Below are 18,816 nucleotides of genomic sequence, written 5' to 3' on the forward strand. Positions count from 1 at the left end.
ATTTTTAAAAGATGAAGAAAGGAGGAAAAAGAACCATAACACTAATATAGACAAAAAAAAGCCTGGTATTGTATGCTCTATTCCCTACCCATGGTTCCCCAGTTTTGCAAAGAAGTGGGGAGAGGTGTCTTCTCCTATCTTTTCTTTGGGACCCAGCATTAGTCAATATGGAAATTCAGAAATCCTTAGTTTTGTTTTTTGTTTTTTTCTGGTTCTAACAGTGACCAATACCTTGAGAAAATTACTCATTTTCAGAATTGCTTTGCTTTTAAAGTAGAGATGATACTCCTGGCCTGCCTCACTTCTACATTAGGAAGAATAATTTCAAAACAAGTAGAAAGTGCTACTTCTTTTTTTTTTTTTTTGGTGAGGCAATTGGGGTCAAGTGACTTGCCCAAGGTCACACAGGTAGTTAAGTGTCAAGTGTCTGAGGCTGGATTTGAACTCAGATCCTCCTGAATCCAGGGCCAGTGCTTTATTCACTGCACCAACCTAGCTGTCCCAAAAGTGCCATTTCTTAAAATAATAAATAATAGATATTGAGTATATCCACATTTTAAGTCACCTTCCAGAATATATATATATATATATATATATATATATATTCTATATGTCTATACACACATAAACTCAGTCTGGATTTTTTGGGGAAGGAGTACATGCTTAAATTTTGACCTCATACAGTGCTAACATATAGCATGCACTTCATAAGTTTTGAAATCAACTGAATTTTGGTTCATTATCTTTTTTTCTTTTTCTTTTTCTTTTCTTTTTTGGTGAGGCAATTGGGGTTAAGTGACTTGCCCAGGGTCACACAGCTAGTAATTGTTAAGTGTCTGAGGCCTTTCAGGTCTTTCTGAATCCAGGGCTGGTGCTCTATCCACTGTGCCACCTAGCTGCCCCTCATTATCTTTTAAGTGCAATTTTTAAAGGTCATAAAAAGCTTTCTTGGGAATGTAAAACTTATGTACTTTTTTCTAAAATTAGGAAATTATGTCCCAAGCCAAGTTTGAGAATCATAAAGGATAGTTTTTTTGTAAAAATCTTCTTTGTTTGGTTTACCACATAAACTAGGATGTATTAGTCCATGTCACTTTATATTTTGGGAGGTGAGTGAAATAATTCTATAAGTTTAACCTTAATTTGATTTCACCTAAGTAAAAAAAAATAAGTTCTCAGACATGTCAGTTTCTGTCAGCATTGAGAGTGTATGCAAATTATTTGAAATGACCACAAGAACCCAAAGTCCCTTCTCTTTTCTCTCCCCTACCCCCATTCACCCTCTTCTTTCTCTTCTTCCCCAGCACTTACTGCAGAAAAGGTGGCTTTTTGCCTTTGTGAATAGAGCTGCCATTGTGATCTTCCTGAAACCAAGCCAGGAAGAGCAGGCAGCAAGTGCTGGGGGCAGGGGCTGGGGAATGTGAAAAATCTCACCTCATGAAACTCCTGGTGCCATGGTATACTCTGAGAAGCACTGCACTAGATAGTTCAAAAAAGGAACAGGTCTGTTTCATAAGGACCAACCTCAGTGGGCCACTACTTTTTATCCTCATTTACGTCTTTGTTGCAGCAGTGACATCACTACAAAACACACTGACAATAATGCCTGTATACTGTCTTTTTTAATTCTGAACTCCAACTTTTTAAATTTTATCTCTCATGAATATATATTCAGATACTTATATATTACCACTGACCCATTTATGTTTACTTAATTTCAGCAGTATATTTCAGGTCACAATTAAGCAGATGTTATCCATTTCTAAAGATTTATATATAGCATGTTTGCATAATTATGATACACCCAGATGAAATTGGACCACTTCTGTGCAATAACATTCTTTTTATTTTTGGGACAGCAACCTTGAAAAATAGTTTAGTAACCTTTAGATTGCTTTTCTGAACAGCTTTTAAGGAATTCATTAATTAGATAGAGATGCTATTCTGGAGAAAGTAGAATTAGTTCAGATAAAATACCCCTTCCATAATAATAATAATAATAATAATAAATGTTTCTTTAAAATTTTAATATTACCTCAGCTTGGGATAATTTAAAATACATCAATATATACATCAATCATATTTCCCATTCTATTTCTCTCTCCTTACCTCCTCCCAAAAAGCCATCCCTTATTTTTAAAAGATGAAGAAAGGAGGAAAAAGAACCATAAAACTAATATATCCAAAAAGCCTGGCATTATATGCAGTATTCCCCACCCATGTAAAAGAAGAAGTAAAAGATTACTTTCTGGAGATAAGTATAAAACTTCTCTATGCCAGAACTTTATATGGTCACTTTATTCTAGGTATAAGTATTCCAAATGCATAAGGTCCCTTCACCAACTTCATCTCCATTCTTAAGAAAGCTTACACTCTACTTCTTAGATAGGCACCATTTACTTTGTAGAACATCATCATTCCTAGTTTTCCTGAAGCTGGCTGAGGATCCTCCTAGATAAAACCTATCTCACATTTTCTTCCAGAAGCCCCTGGATAAAACCTACTGAGGGGAATTTCCTTACGTGCTTCTCCCTCTTTGTCTTTTAACCTAAACTCCTCTTGCAGAAATCTTATCTCACATCAATTGCTGTTCCTGAATAGAACCAAGCTCCAAGGAACATGACTTTCTTCATTTACATCAAGATGTAATTATTATAAGTACTTGGCTTGTGTGAGAGAATGAAAGTATTCAGTAGTTCAGGTCACTGTGAGTAGAACAGTAGACATGTCCTACATAAAATCACTCAGATTTGCTTTCTTGTGGTAGTGATGATTTTACAAGAGAAAAGACACATTTATGACTTTACAAATGATGCATTATTAAATTAAATGTTTAATTTGTATCTGACTTCCCTTTTCATCCCTCTCTTACCTTTCCTACCCAAACCCAAACCTACTGTTTCAATTTGCGATGGCTTTCAGGTTAGAAATTGGCAGTTCTAAGCACATAAACAAGTAACACGTTGGTTTGTTCAGTATAACACATTATCAACCTGGGGAAGCCATCTGACTTTTCCATCTGCTATTCTATCACTAGAATGACCTGGCTGGTTTTTTTAAGTTCCCATCTACTATCCTAAAGTCTTATTCTCCTTTACCTCTCTGAACATCATGTATAAAATGGGAATGATGATCATCATCATAGTATCTGCCTCACTGAGTTTTAATTATTGATGACTTGCTTTTATATAATAGGCATTTACTAATAAATCCCATAACCAAAGAAAAATAGTTAAAATAAAATCAACTAACTGCACCACAGAATTTGACAGCATCTGCAACATTTTGTTCCCATAAACTCCATTCTTCTACCAAAAGAAGGAAAATGTGTTTTCTCCTCTGTTTTCTAGAAGTGAGCTGGATTATTGCCATTCATTTGAATTTGGCTGCTTTTTAGTGTTATTTTTGTTAATATTCTTGGAGTCATTATGTTGTTTTCCTGCTTTTCCATTTATTCAGCCATTCACCACTTTATTTCCAATTCTTTTGCTATGACAAAAAAGAGCTATTGTAACTGTATATAAATATGAATACACACATACGTGGTGAATGGTTGAATAAACTGTGGGGTAAGGCAATATGACCACACTATAAGAAACGACAGCTATGAGGAATTCAGAGAAACATGGGACAACTTGTATGAACTGATACAGAATAAAGTAAGCAGAACCAGGAGAGAATAAAACACATTTCCTTCCTTTTGGTAGAGGAGTGGAGTTTATATGTTTATATACATGCACATGCACACATACACACACATTCTTTCTACCTTTGACCTCTTTGGCATACTGAGATTGGTGCTTCAAAGGACATGAACATTTTGACGACTTTTCTTGGATAATCACAAATTGTTTCCCAGCACAATTGGACCAATTTACAGAGGTATTATGATATAATGTATATAAAAATCTTTACAGAGCTTGAAATGTTATATAAACGTAGCTAATATATTGATATTATGGCTTCTCTTTTCCACTTTCAGAGAGAACATGCTTCTCAGTGCAGGGGAAGCTTACATCTCTTAGTATACCAAGCACATACCTGCTGCATTAGGAAATAAATTTCCTATGGGCCAGTGAGCATTTAACCCTTCACGGGCTAGGATCATGTTTGTAAGACTATTTTCAGATAAATGTACTATGGTTCTTTCCCTTACCTCTGAAATTGGAGATTTCTTAAGTCACCTTAGATCTACATGTAATTAGAACAAATGAAGAAAAGGAAAAAAAATACACATTCTTTATCACCATTCATTAAATGAGTGAAATCCCCCCCTCTTCATTTTCAGCATAGTCTCAAGAAAACGTATGCTGCCAGTAACTTAGAGGATGGAGAGCAGCCCCAGATAGCCATGGCTTTCACCTTCATCCTCGACCCCCCGACTGCAAGCTTTTCTCACCTTGACAATTTCTTTATTTCTACTGACTCATTTTCTCATGAGTTCATCTGACTGCCAGGTCATCCTGCCTATCCACAGATTTGTACATAAAATTAAACCTTTACTTTATAGACTTGGCAAGTAGATGAGTAGCTATTTTACAATTTGTAAAATTGATAAATTTTAATGCCTAAAATTTATTTTTTCATTTCTAGTATTAAGAACCTTTATCCACATAGTACGTTAGCATAGAAAAAGATAAGAAAAATCATTGTTCAAGTGATTTGTTTTTAGAAGATTTAACAAATAATACTATTTTTTAAAAATTGACTTTAAAATCATGCATGCCAAGTAGATAAAGGAATGTGATTCTCTGAACTCTATTAGATTTTAGGTATAAACACTTGTCCTATTTAAAGTTGTGAAGGTAGATTACACAAAATGTATTTAAATAGAGTTACATTTCTTTCTCCTAATGTATAAACCTTTAAACTATATGTACTGTGTCTTATTTTTCTTCAGGTTAAAAAGGCCTTTTTTGCCTTGGTAGCAAATGGTGTTCGAGCAGCGCCACTGTGGGAGAGTAAGAAACAGAGTTTTGTAGGTAAGGCATTTAGGATGGAAAAAAGACAAAAAGCTAGAAGAAACAAAGACAGAAAATGTTTTTATTATTTATTTAAGTGGTGTCAATTGGAGACTTCAGGTGATCTTCCAAATTAGTAAAAATACTGATGAATCTAATTTCTGTTTTAATTTCATTTTCTGAATAATCAATGTTTCCAGGGAATTGAAAGCACTTTTTTGACTTCTCTCAAATTACAAAAAGTTCTCATTTATTTAATGACTTCTGGTTTCCTAATAGATATATGGTAGACCTACTGCCAGTGCATATAATTCCAGGAGCCAGAAAACTAGTATGAAAAGTCACCACTTGCATATTTAGTGTCCACCCAAGATGTAATGCTTCATTTTAAATTTATTTTTAATATAAGTAGTTGGTTGGTTAGTAATTATGATAACTAGTTTTTGTTTCTCTCATAAGAGTATTTTGGAAGTTTTTTCCCCACCACATAATCCTCCCCCCACCAAAACAATCCCTCATAAGAGATAAGCAGTCAAGCAAAACAGATTCCCATATTGGCCATGCCCCAAAGTATGTTTGTCTTCTACGTATATTAGTTTGTAAACTCTCTGTCAGAAAGGGGGTAGAATTCTTCATCATCAGTCCTCTGGAATCATGGGTGATCGTTGCACTGATCAGAGCTGATAAGTCTTTCCAATTGTTTGCTTTTACACTCTTGATGTTATAGTGTAAATTGTTCTCCTGATCTGCTCACTTCACTCTGCACTAGTTTATATATCTTCCCTGGCTTCTCTGAAACTGTCATCTTCTCATTGTTGATAGCACAGAATTCCCCAGTTGATAGGCAGCCTCTTAGTTTTCAGTGCTTTGCAATAACAAAAAAGCTGTTAGAAAAGATTTTTGTAGGTTCCTTCCTTTGATCTCTTGAGATTTATAGGCCTAGTAGTGAGTGGTATTGCTGGGTTAAAAGGTATGCATCATTTAGTAACTTTGGCAGAACCAGTTCACTTGCTTGACCTGTTGGTGCTAATTTTCCCAAAGCCCCTCCATCATTTATCATTTTCCATTTTTGTCAATGCTGCCAATTTGATGGGTGTGTGGTAGAACCTCAGAGTTGCTTTAATTTATATTTCTTTAGTTATTAGTGATTTGGAGCACTTTTTTCATATGGCTATAGATAGATTGAATTTCTTCCCTTAAGGACTACCTGTGCATATCCTTTTTACCATTTACCAATTGGAAAATGGCCTTTATGTTTATAAATTTGAATTCATTGACTTAGGAGCATTTTTAGAAAATACCTTTTAAAAATTTTAGGTAACTTAAGATTATAGTAACTTTCTAGTAACAATTTCTTGTCTAATAAAGCAATAAGTGAAATAATTTCCCCTTTGAAGCATCTGTTTTCGTGTACTTCTCCCCAAAAAAATCTCCATTGAAGTATCATATTTCTAAAACTGATCAAATTTCTTATTATACAATGATACAAAATTGCTTTTACCTACAGAGTATACTTTATGACCATTTATAAAGATGTCAAGAACAGCTCTTCCTTCATTCATTTGCAAAATATCATTTCCACTTTCCATTTCTTATATAAGAGTAACTTGGATTTCAATTGAATTAATGTTCATTTGGGTGCAAGCCTAATTAACAAATGAATGAAATGCAAAATAATGTATTATATGTTGTCAATAACATTTACAACTAATTTTAAGAGAACTTTTTATGTATCCCAAGTTCTCATTTATCATTTGAGGATTTTTTTCTTGTAGATGTTCATTGTTTTATTTTAACATGTGATTCTTTGTTCCAGGAATGCTAACAATTACAGATTTCATAAATATACTACATAGATATTATAAATCTCCAATGGTAAGTGACACCATCTGTATGTCAATAATTCAATAAGTATAAATAAAAATCTATCCTAAAAAGTAAGACTGTGTTTTTAAGTAAAATATAATTTACTAATTATTTAAATATATGAAATTTTAACATAAACTCCATTAGTGCAACTGAAATAATTATTAGTACTAGGAATTATCCTTTTTAAAGCTTTAAGGAAGTGGTTTTAGGAAAAATGAAAGAAATAACTTCCTTACATAGGCATTAAACCTATGCAATTAATCATTCCAAGAGATTATATAGGATGCAAATATAAACAGCTTCCCAATCACAGCAGGTATGAAAGGAGAGTTAGTGATTGTAAGGATATATTTCAAACCATTGAAGATAATGCCATGAAGAACAGCTCTCAGAGTACCTATTAAAAGCATTCCTCAGAGCGACTGCCAAAGATAGAATGAAGAGCTAACTGGACCGGGGGCCAGACTCAGCAAAGGACTTCTAATATCTTTAAAACATGGCTGATTATTCAGGATAAGAAATAAGAGAAATCTCTGTGGGATTTCTTGTATTTCTTAAAAGAATCACAGAATCAAAGCTCTTTAAAGAGAAAGGAACTTTAACAGTTGTCTGATACAAGTCTTGAATGTTATAGTTGAGGAAACGAAAGCCAAGGTAGGTTAGTTTATAGGCTTCTGGAATAAGAACTGGAAGGAACCTCAAAGGTCATCTAGACCATCTTACTGAAGAAGAAGCTGAGGCCCAGAGAGGTTAAGTGACTTGCCCGGGGTCACACACATGGTAAATGGCAAAACTGGATTTTGAACCCAAATCCTTTCCCTCCAAGGCATGACCCTGGGCCTTTCACCACCTACTTTCTAACTTATCAATGCCCTTCCTATAGTACCCAGAACAAAAGTCAAAATACTCCAGGTGTGTTCTGACTAGGGAAGAGGATACTTTGGCTATCCTCTCCCCAATCTTGGGCATGATGTCTCTAAGATGAAATTTGCTTTTTTGGCTAAATAAAGGACTCTCCCACTCTCCAAACTTGGGAGCTCTCCCAGAGCTCTGTCTTGGGCCTTCTCCTTTCTACATTTCCTCACTCCCCAGCAAATGAGACACCCATTCAATTCAATTCAAGCACCTGCTGTGTGCCTGGCACTGTGTTAAGCAATGGGAACACAAATAAGAAAACCCTTTGAGGAGCTTATAATCTAACAGAGAAGATAGTACACAAAAGGAAGCTCCAAAGTGTACATGGGAAAAAAAGTACATGTGAGTGAGGAGAGGGAACAGACACTGGGGGCTATCTTGTTGTGTGGAGTTCAAACTGAGCAGAACTGCAGATGCATTGCAGAGTTGAGCTGCACTGTCAAGGTTCTGCCCTCTATAAAGGATGGCTTTGGGTGGAGCCCTCCAATCAGAAGGGAAAAGAGACTGAGGGAAGTAGGAAGGTTTGAATATCCAAGGCTGAATGAGGAGCCTGGTAATGAAATCAGAAGTGATAACCTAATTCTAGGAGGTGGCGGGCATCTTTGTGGAGCTGAAATAGGCAGAACAGCAGATGGAAGGTAGAGTTCTGTCGGGCATCTCTTGCCTCCACATCTCTCACATTCGTCCCTTTTATTTATTTACACGGCTGCTGACCCACTCAACTTCAGATTCTCACTAGCACTCACCTAGATTACTATTATATATCTCTTATCATATATATACTATCATGTATCCCATATCATTACTATCATATATCTCTCAATTCTCTTGCCAATCAGCTTCATATAACTGTCAAAATAGTCTTTAAAAGATTCTTTAAGAATAAAATGTCTTATTGATGATTTTACATCACTGTCTTTTCCCAATGCACTACTTTCCCCTCACGAATCCTTTGTAAAAAAAAAAAAAAAAAAGAGGTTAAACATAAAACTCTAACGATTGGCCATCTTGTGCTTCATTCTGTACCTGTAGGTCACACCTGTGGAAGTGTGGGAGGGATAATTTGCTATCAGGCCTATGAAGTCAAAATTTGTCTGTGCATTGATAAGAGTTCAGATGCTTTTCAGTATTGTTTTCTTTTGTATTATTAGGGTTAGTATATGTTGTTCTCTTGGTTCTGCTTAACTTTACATAACATAACATACAGATCTTTCTGGTTTTTCTGTTTCTCTGAATTCCTCTTATCTTTAAGCACAGTGAATTCCATGTCATTTACACACTATAGTTGATTCTGCCATGGATTCCCCATTTTATTTTCAGTTTTGTTGTTGTTTTTGCTACCACAAAAAAATGCTGGCATGACTGTTTTTGCATTTATGGGACCTTGCCTTCTATCTCTGACCTCCTTAGGATGTCAGCCCAATAGTGAAATGAAAGCATGTAGCTTAGTGACCGTTCTACCTTAGATCCAAATTGTTTTCCAGTTGATGGGATGAATTCACAACTACGCCAATGATGCACTAGTCTTCTCAAAACCTTTCTAGCATTTACTATTTTGTTTTTTTAGAATTTTGCCAAACTAATGGGTGTGAATCTCAGAGTTATTTTCATTTTAACTTCTCTCAGCTGACTACAGCATGATGTGAGGGAGGAAGCACAGAACTAGGAATAGTGAAATAGGGATTCTAGGCTAGAATTGGATACTGATTAGCTGAGTAATCTGGACAAGTTACCTTATCTCTCTGGGCCTCAAAGTTTTTATCTATAAATGGATGTCATTGGCCAAGATAATCTCTCTAAAACTCTATAAGCCATAAAATCTTATTTTAATATTTCTATTATTAAGAATCTTTATGGGGCAGCTAGGTGGTGCAGTGGATAGAGCACCAGCCCTGGAGTCAGGAGTGCTTGAGTTCAAATCCGGCCTCAGACACTTAACACTAGCTATGTGACCCTGGGCAAGTCACTTAACCCCAATTGCCTCACTAAAATAAATTTTTTTTAATTAAAAAAAATCTTTATACAGGTAATAGCTTTAGGTAATTTACCACAAGCTCCCTCTTCTCCCCTTCTCTTATCACAAAGTCTTCATATCATCACCTACTATTTCTTTCTTTAGCCCAGTCTCTGATGACTAAGTGGCCCTTCTCCTCAAGGACAGCCCATCTCATGTCCCCTTAATTGCATCCTCTCTTTTCTCTCACATTGCCCTGCTATCACTCTCCAGTCTTCAGTCTCTCCCTGTCTGCTGACTCTGCCTCCTATCAACAAATATTCACAAATCTCCTCTGTCCTTAATAAACATTCTCTCATCTCTGCAAGCTGTATTCACAAAGTCTTTTGAAAAAGTTGTCTACTTCTATGGCTTCCATTTTCTCTATTCTCCAAAGTCTGACTTTATATCTCAGCACTCAATTGAAGTTGTTCTCTTCAAAGTGGTCTCTTAACTGCAAAATCTAATGACCCTTTCTCAGTCCTTATCGCCTCTCTGCAACATTTGCCCCTGCTGACCACCACTTTCACCTGGATATTCCCTCCTCTCCCGGTTTTTCATGACACTGCTCTCTCTTGGATCTCCTTTTACATTTTACATTTTTCAGTCTCTTTTGCTGGCTCTTCATTCATGTCATACCTAGTAATGGTGGGTGTCTTCCAAGACTCTGCCCTAGAGCCTCTTCTGTTTTTTCTCTCTCCTCCTTCACTTGATGACTCCCATAGTTTCAGTTAATCTCTTATAGATGATTTCCAGATCTATAGATCTGGTCCTAGTTTCTCTCCTGTGCTCCCGGCCCATGTCACCAGTTGTCTATCAGACATTTCAGACTGATTATATTGTAGGCATTTCAAACTTAATATATCCAAAAACAGGACATAGTATGTTTTCCCTTCTTTCACCCTTTTTCAAATTTCCCAATTATTGTTAAGGGCATCACTGGTCTTTCAGTCACTCCGGTTCTCAAACTCATTGTCATCCTTGACCCTTCACTATCATTTTTACTACATATATGTAACCAGTTGACATATCTCAGCTTTTCTCTGTCTACAACATCTCTCACTCAATGAACTTCCAAATTCATTCAATGGTGTCTATCCAAATTCAGGACCTCATCACCTCTGCCACATCCTCTGAATTGGATTCACTGGCAAGTCTCTACTCATTCTAATCCATTCTCCATATAGCTTGCAAGGTGATTTGTCCATGTGACACCTCCCCCAATTCAGTTACTTCAGTGGCTCCCCAATTCCTTTTAGGATCAAATAAAAATTCCTCAGATTGTCACAACCTAGTCCCATCCTACCTTTTGAGTCTGTTACACATCTCTTCTTCATGCACTTCAACCTGTTCCTCCCACATGGCATTCCATCTGCCATGTCCTGGCCTTTGCCTTGGCTATTTCCCATACCTAGAATTCACTCTGACTTCCTTCAGGACTCAGTCCCAGAACCCACCACCTTTTTCATGAGTTCTTTCCTGATTCTCCCTGCAGTTAATTCCTTTCCCCAACGCAGTTACCTCACCTTAATGTGTTTTATATATACCTATATATGTGTATATTGCTTCCCTATTACAATATGATGATAGTGTAGAATTTGAGGGGATTGTTTTGTTTTTGTGTCCCCAGCAACTAGCCTGGTATCTGACCCTAATGGATACTTAATAAATACTTGATTGCTGATACAAGTGGGACAATCCATCAAAAACCTTTTTTTCTCTTTTATTATAGTTTTATCACTGGTACCTTTACTATCAGTAGATGAAATATTCTTATCCAAACAGTAGATTTTTTCCATTTTGGAACTGTAACCGATAGTTACTTTCTAGATGAGTTATTTATACCTAATCTTTAGCATACTACAGTAGATCAGTTGCTATTATATATTCAAGATATTCACCATTGGCTTATGGAGCATTTCCTACCTCTTCCAACTTTTCTAACTCTTCCCCTGTCTCCTTGATTTGTTCTTCTTCCTTATTTGCTCGAAATGTATATTACTGAAGTCTTAGCCCTCTCTCCTCTTTTTTCTATATAGTCTCCTTTGGAGATCTTAATCTACTCTCATCATTTAATTTTCTTATGACTAAAAATATAGCATCAAAAATTATGCCCTCTCAGTCATAGTCTAGCACCATGTACTTAGACTCACCTCTCAGGCTTTTCAAGATTTCCCTAATTATAGTCCCTATTTTATCCTTTCTTTCTCCATGACAAACCCTCCATGCTCTATAGTCAGTCTGATTTCCTCTCTATCCAAAAAACATCCCTTTCTTGTCTTCATCTTCCTTTCCCAGGTGGCCTGTCCTTAGTCCATTGTAGTCCAACACTTCCTTATGGTCCTCTTTGATTACCATAATTCACACTTATTTACTCTGCTTTGAGCTTCTATAGTATTTAAAGTATATACTACATATATTAAAGCATAACTATGTTGTTCCCAGTGCTCAAGACTAAAATACTCAAATGGATCTGTGATCTCATCGGTTCATGAGTTCCCTCCAAAGATAAAGCTCACAACTTATCCATGCCTGCCCATCCTGTGTGACTCTTGTCTCTGTCCTCCCATAAGTCCCATGCTGTCAGGGCTCCCTCAAATTCTCCTAGCCTCTGGAGATTATTTCATGTGGGTATATCTTGTCTCCCTGCCTCAGTTTCCAGCTTCTTAATATTAGAGAATATGCCTTTTGCTTCCGTAACCTCCTTAGGAACTAGAATGGTGCTCAGGACATAGCAGATACTCAGTAAACACTTGTGTGGTTGATAGAGCCCACATAGTAAATAACGTGTGTCCCTAAACTCACTCTCAGCCTCTGACTTAATAGTAATCTTCCATGTCCTTAGAAAAAGGCACAGTCAAGACTATAATTCATATCTAATTATGGTAGAATATTTTGTCATTTAAAGTTTATATCACAAGGTACTGATTTACTATGTATGCTTTAAATATAGAGAACATCTTCTTAAACAACTCAAAACACTTTATATGCTTCTCACATCATCACACAGCATTCCTGAATTTTTATCTTAATTAATTCCCTCTGCTAAATTGTTGGTGTCTAATGAGTTTGTTGCATCTATCAGAATTATCCTTTTTTTCTCGTTTAGTATTTTCCATATATAAATACACATTTACAAAAGACAGTTTTTCTTCTCTTGTTTCAGGTACAGATTTATGAATTAGAAGAACATAAGATTGAAACGTGGAGGGGTAAGCATCATTTTTATTAGCTAAAAATATAATATTATGTAAAAAAAAATTTGACTTAGGCTATGTATATAGACTTTTCTCTCTCCCCCCCCCTTTCCTCTTCTCTCTATTCAAGAATAAAACATGTTAATGAAAACAGTGGGGTTTTTTCCTTCAGAATAGAGGTTTCATTGGTACGTAGCAGAAGGCAGAAAAATCTGCTAAGCAACAGATTCAAATTCAGCAATGGTTTCCTTTGTTATATAACCTTGAGCAAGTTATTTGAATTGCCTTGGCCTCAACATTCTGTGTGAAATGGGCCCAGCTCACTCAGCTCTTTTCACAGAGTGATTGCAGAGGGCTTTGTAAGTCATGTTGGACGTAAATTTTCCTGTAATTGCCAAGCAATAAGGTAGGTATTTCTTTTGGGAGAGTCACTTTGGATTCTCAAATGTAAAGGAGTAAGAGATCACCTCCTTCACTGGGCTATTGCCAAGATCAATTAAGATGGATAATATGTGTAAGAATATTGCAGACCTTAAGTGCCATGTAAGTGTGGTCATCATTGTTAGCATCATCATCACTATGAATCTGTAACTACTTTTAATACATAACCTTTTATTCCAGGCAATTCTTATACTAAATCTATATTCTCAGATTAAAGTAATAATAGCTCACATTTGTATTACACCAGTTTATAAAGCACTTTCCTTGCAACAACTCTGTTTAGTATAGAGTGCAAATATTATCCCCATTTTTCAAATGAGAAAACCAAAGATATAAAAGAAGGCAAATGACTTGTCCTTGGTCCAGAACACCATACTTTCCACAATACTATACTAGCTGCTGTTACCATTAAATGTTTCTCTTTGTTCTGAAGGTGTAGAAAGAATAGTTGCCTTAGAAGAAACACATACATTATTTTTATTTAAAAGTTAATTATCTTTTAGGGGCAGCTAGGTGGTACAGTGGATGGAGCACCAGGCCTGGAGTCTAGAAAACAAACCTTCCTGAGTTCAAATCTGGCCTCAGACATTTACCAGCTGTGTGACCCTGAGCAATTCACTTCACCTGGTTTGCCTCACTCAGTCCCTCAACTGTAAAATGAGCTGGAGGAGGAAATGGCAAACCACTTCAGTTTCTTTGCCAAGAAAACCTCAAATGGGGTCATGAAGAGTCGGACACAACTGAACAACAATTATCTTTTAATTTAACATAAAAAACTAGACAAATGAACTCCAAACTAGGTTGAGTCATGTTACATGATATGTCTTTTCACCCTTAATATAAACTTTCCCCAAGAAGAGCTTGTACTTGAAGTTTGTTTGTTTGGTTTCTTTTGCCGTATCATTCCTTGCTAGAACACACTTATCTGATATAAACCATTTGTAAGGAGATTAGTTTCATAACTGTGAAACTATTCTCTGTTAAAATCTTATCAGAACTACATTACTTTGCTTCATTCGACAAGCATTTGTTGTGTCTGCTGTATGTAGGAATATAGTTTGGGGGCTATGTAGAGTACAAATGACGTACTAGAAGATGTGATCCCATGAATTTGCTAGGGACAGTTCATGTTGTCAAACTAAAGAAATTAATCACATCTACAATTATAATGCTATCCTTGGGGTCCAACTAGAGCAGTTCTTTCCCTTTTTTATGTCACGGATTCTTTTGACAAACTGGTGAAATCTTTGGACTCCTCAGAATAAGATTGGTTTGTTGTTGTTTTTTTAATTCAGTTGAAAAAAATCCTAAATTTCATTTAGAAGTTAGAAAAATTAAAGATCTAATTTTTCCCATCAAAGTTCATGGACTCTCAGAAATCTATTTAGGGACTCCAAGTTAAATCTCCCCTGTCCTGGAACCATCTCAACAGCAAAAGTTGAGTCAATAAACATTTATTGAGTGTTTACTATGTGCCAGGTACTGTGCTAAGTACTGGGGAAATGAAGAGAAAAACATGCTGTGCCTTTAAGGTGTTCTGGTTTTTAATAGGAGAGACAACATGCAAATAAACATGTACATTTAAGAGATATACTCAGAAAAATTAGGATTAGAAACTTAAAAGAAGCTTGGGAAGCTTGAGGGTGGAGATGAGGAGGAGAGATTTCCTGGGTCTGTGAGACAACCAGTGAAAAGTCAGGGAGTTGGGAAGTGCTGGGCCCTGTTACAGGTGCAGCAAGCAGGCCAGTGTTGCTGTATTGTTGAGTTGAAGGGGGTAAAGTATAAGAAGATTGGGCCGAGTTAGCATCTAGGTGGTGCAGTGAATAGAGTACTGTACTTGGAATCAGAAAGATCTGAGCTCAAATCTGGTCTGACTCATAAGGGCCCTGTGACCCTGAGCCAATCACTTAACCCCTGTCAGCTTCAGCTTCCTCATTGGTAAAATGGGGATCATAAAGCACCTTCTTCCCAGTATTGTTGTGAAGATTCAAGGAGATACCTGTCAAGCACTTAGCACAGTGCCTTGTATAGAGCAGGTGCTTAGACATGCTTCTTTACTTCCTTTCTTGGAAGGGGCTTTAAAAGCCAACAGAGCATTTTATGTTTGACCTCGGATGTAAGAGGGGTGGAGGAGCATGACATGGCCAGGCCTGCAATTTAGGAAGATCACTTTAGTAGCTGGAGAATGGACCAGACCAGGGAGAGGCTTCAGGCAGGGAAATGGGAAAACTGTTGCAGTAGTTCATCTTTGAGGGGATGAGGGCCTGAACCAGGGTGGCAGCTGTGTCAGAGGAGAAAAGAGGGGGTATACCGGAGATGTTGTGAAGGTAAAAATAACAGACATGGCAAGAGATTGGACATGTCAGGAGTGAGTAAGAGTGAAGAGCTGTAGCTGACACCCAGATGGAGAAGCTTGGCTAACTGGTTAGGATGGTGGTACCCTGGCCTAGACAGTATTAGGCAAGTTTGGAATACGGCAAAGTTGGAGAGAAATGATCATGAGAATTATCTAATAGCCAGTTGAAGTTACAAGACTAAAGGTCAGGACAATGCTTAGAACTGGATAAATTGATCTGAAAATTGTCTGCATAAAAGGTGATGGTTGAATCATTGGAAGCTGAAATAGTATAGAAGGAGAAGAAAAGAGGTCCCAGGACAAAACTTTAAGGGACACCTATGATTAGTAGTCATTACCTGGATGAATATCCAGCTAAGGAAACTTAGAATAAATGGTAGAATGAGAACTGCTCTCTAGCAGTGTCACAAAAACCTAGACAGCATGACCTGCATCATCAGAAGTTCCAGAGAGGTCAAGGATGAGAACTGAGAAAAAGACATTAAGGGACCATTGATCATTTGGAAAGACACTTTACCTGGATTGTTTTGGTACTTTTATAATTTAAGCCCTAAGACAAAGTCTCTATATACTAAATTCCAGTATATAGAATTTTGGATTTAGGAGGAAAACCTATTATAAGAGATATCACAGTGAAAAATTGTGGTAGGAAAAAAATCTCAAGGCCCAGCCCATGGCCACTCATTTTGAATAATATTAAGTAAAACAAAAGTCTAGTACAGCAAAATACTTTGCTACTTTGATGTTTTCTATTACTGAATTTGGTCTAAAATTTGATGCTTTTAGCCTACAAATTTTTAGTGCAGTAATTTCCGCCCCCAAGATATTACTTTATGGAGTTCTACTGACCTCTGCTGGTATGACTCTTTATCATATTATTTGATCTTAGTTCCATATTTTTAGAGTCTATTGTGGTATTGTTTACTTAAATATTTCATTTTCCTTTAAAAGTAACTCACCAAAGCAGAATCTAGAAGGTTTTTTTAATAGTATATAAATATAATTAATACAGAAACTTTGAATGAGTTGTGTTTCTTTGATTGAAGCTATTCATACTTTTAATTTTAGTCCATGAATTTACAGAGATGCTTAATTTATGTGCTAATAATAAACTGTGTAGACCATCTTAATAACTACATATTTTCTTTTCCTAATTACAGAACTTTATTTACAAGAAACATTCAAACCTTTAGTGAATATATCCCCAGATGCAAGGTAAGCTTATTTTTCAATTTTTAAAAAATGCTCATTCAGTTTTATCAATTTTATCAGTAAGGCCTGAGTGTAGATTGAAGCATCATTTTTCACTCTATTTTTGTTGCATTTTCTTTTGCAACATGGATAATATGGAAATATGTTTTGTATGAATTCATATGTATAATTAATATCATATTGCTTGCCTTTTCAAGGAGTAGGGGAGGACAAGGGAGGGAGGGAATTTGGAACCCAAAAATCTTAGAAATAAACGTTAAAAACATTTTAAATGTAATTGGGAAATATTTAACAAAATTGTCAAATATATCAGAGAAAAAAAATTTAGTAGAATGATAGATTTACTGTCATATAAAACCCACCATTAAATTCTAAAGGCATGTCACTAGCCAAATTGAAATGATAAAAGTGAGTAAACTTAGGGCTGCTGTCCAGTTTGACAAAGAGGAGGCACCAGAGCATGGTTAGATAGTCCCTTCCATGTTTTAAGGACATCAGCTTTTGCTGCCCCAAAGGCTTAGTGATGGTCGAGGAAACCTGTAGTTGTGAAGCTGTCAATTCAGAAATGAACAAAAGAACAAGCTGCTCTTCATGTAACATTCTCGGGAATGATTGTGTTTATAAATCTGAGTAAAGAGGTACACTCACTGGCTTTCTTATAGGCAGCCTTAAGAAAGGCAGAGTTGGGGGCAGCTAGGTGGCACAGTGGATAGAGCACCAGCCCTGGAGTCAGGAGTACCTGAGTTCAAATCTGGCCTCAGACACTTAACACTTACTAGCTGTGTGACCCTGGGCAAGTCACTTGACCCCAATTGCCTCACTAAAAAAAAAAAAAAGAAAAGAAAGAAAGGCAGAGTTGAATATGAGGCCTATACATACAGGGTATGCCCAGGTTCCTACCAGGTCAGAGTTGAAACCATTAACTCATTAATCCCAAACACCTGTTCCTTTACTATCTTGTGTGCAAGTATACACACTTAGTCATTTTCAGATGAAATTATGGACTAACTTTAGAAATTCCTTGTACTGGCTTCCCTATAGATGGTTGAATTTCCATGATTCCTCTTTCTTTGCTTGCATCTGAGATTTATTAACATGCCCTGTGAAAAATCAAGTACTATCAATACTTGGGTTCCATGAGATAGATATAAACAAGTGGATTTGCTGTGATCTTCTCCCTCAGTATAAAAATTTTTCAAAACCTGTTTAAAATCGATTTGTATTTTTATTACTGTGATAAGCATTGGGAATGCTTCTCTTTCAGTGATGCTCCAAAAGTCTTGTGATTTCTCCACCATCAGAATCTGCTAATAGCTTTGATGGTTTTTCCACAGTCTCTTCGATGCTGTAAACTCATTGATCAAAAATAAAATCCACAGATTGCCAGTAATCGACCCTGTCAGTGGGAACGCACTTTATATACTTACCCACAAAAGAATACTCAAGTTTCTTCAGCTATTTGTAAGTAGCTTTTAGTATTTCTATAAGACATAATTAGTTGCATTTGCTTCAACTAATTGACTTCAAGTAAATAAAACCACTCACCATTAATAAAGTAAACTGTTAGTTTTGAAATCTTCATTTCTAAACTTCAGTTTTTCACCTCGCTGTAAAAACTTACTCCATACGCTCAGATTTCTTGCCAATAAGCAGTGGAGCCTTTCCTCTTGCAAGTATGATCGTATGTATAATTCTCCATCTAATTTGAAATATTTTCCTCTCCCTCATACAAAATATGTAGAGAAACAGAAGAGACTTGAAAAAACCAGTTTCTTTAAGGACATGGAAGTATTAATATATGGGAAAAGTAAGCTGATTATGCAGTGTTTTATAGTGCTCTGTGAGGCTGTGTTTTTAGAAATATCCATACAG

At 36.3% G+C, this 18,816-nt stretch overlaps 1 protein-coding gene across 13 annotated transcripts in view; it reads left to right on the forward strand.

Annotated features, from left to right (window-relative positions):
• Positions 1-18,816, forward strand: part of PRKAG2 (protein kinase AMP-activated non-catalytic subunit gamma 2) — a 492,650-nt gene that overhangs the window by 451,175 nt on the left and 22,659 nt on the right. For 12 of the 13 annotated variants that reach the window (XR_006353276.1, XM_043966985.1, XM_043966987.1 and 9 more), the window contains 5 exons: positions 4,901-4,982; positions 6,778-6,836; positions 12,905-12,950; positions 16,893-16,947; positions 18,279-18,405. Coding sequence is in view for 12 of the 13 variants with exons in the window: in XM_043966985.1 (XP_043822920.1) it covers positions 4,901-4,982; positions 6,778-6,836; positions 12,905-12,950; positions 16,893-16,947; positions 18,279-18,405 (369 nt within the window). In the remaining variant the exon portion in view is untranslated. The remainder of the gene's footprint in view (positions 1-4,900; positions 4,983-6,777; positions 6,837-12,904; positions 12,951-16,892; positions 16,948-18,278; positions 18,406-18,816) is intronic. The other variant, XM_043966989.1, reaches the window with a different exon arrangement.

This window comes from Dromiciops gliroides, chromosome 5, assembly GCF_019393635.1.
Source record: "Dromiciops gliroides isolate mDroGli1 chromosome 5, mDroGli1.pri, whole genome shotgun sequence".
Classification (NCBI taxonomy): Eukaryota; Metazoa; Chordata; class Mammalia; order Microbiotheria; family Microbiotheriidae; genus Dromiciops; species Dromiciops gliroides.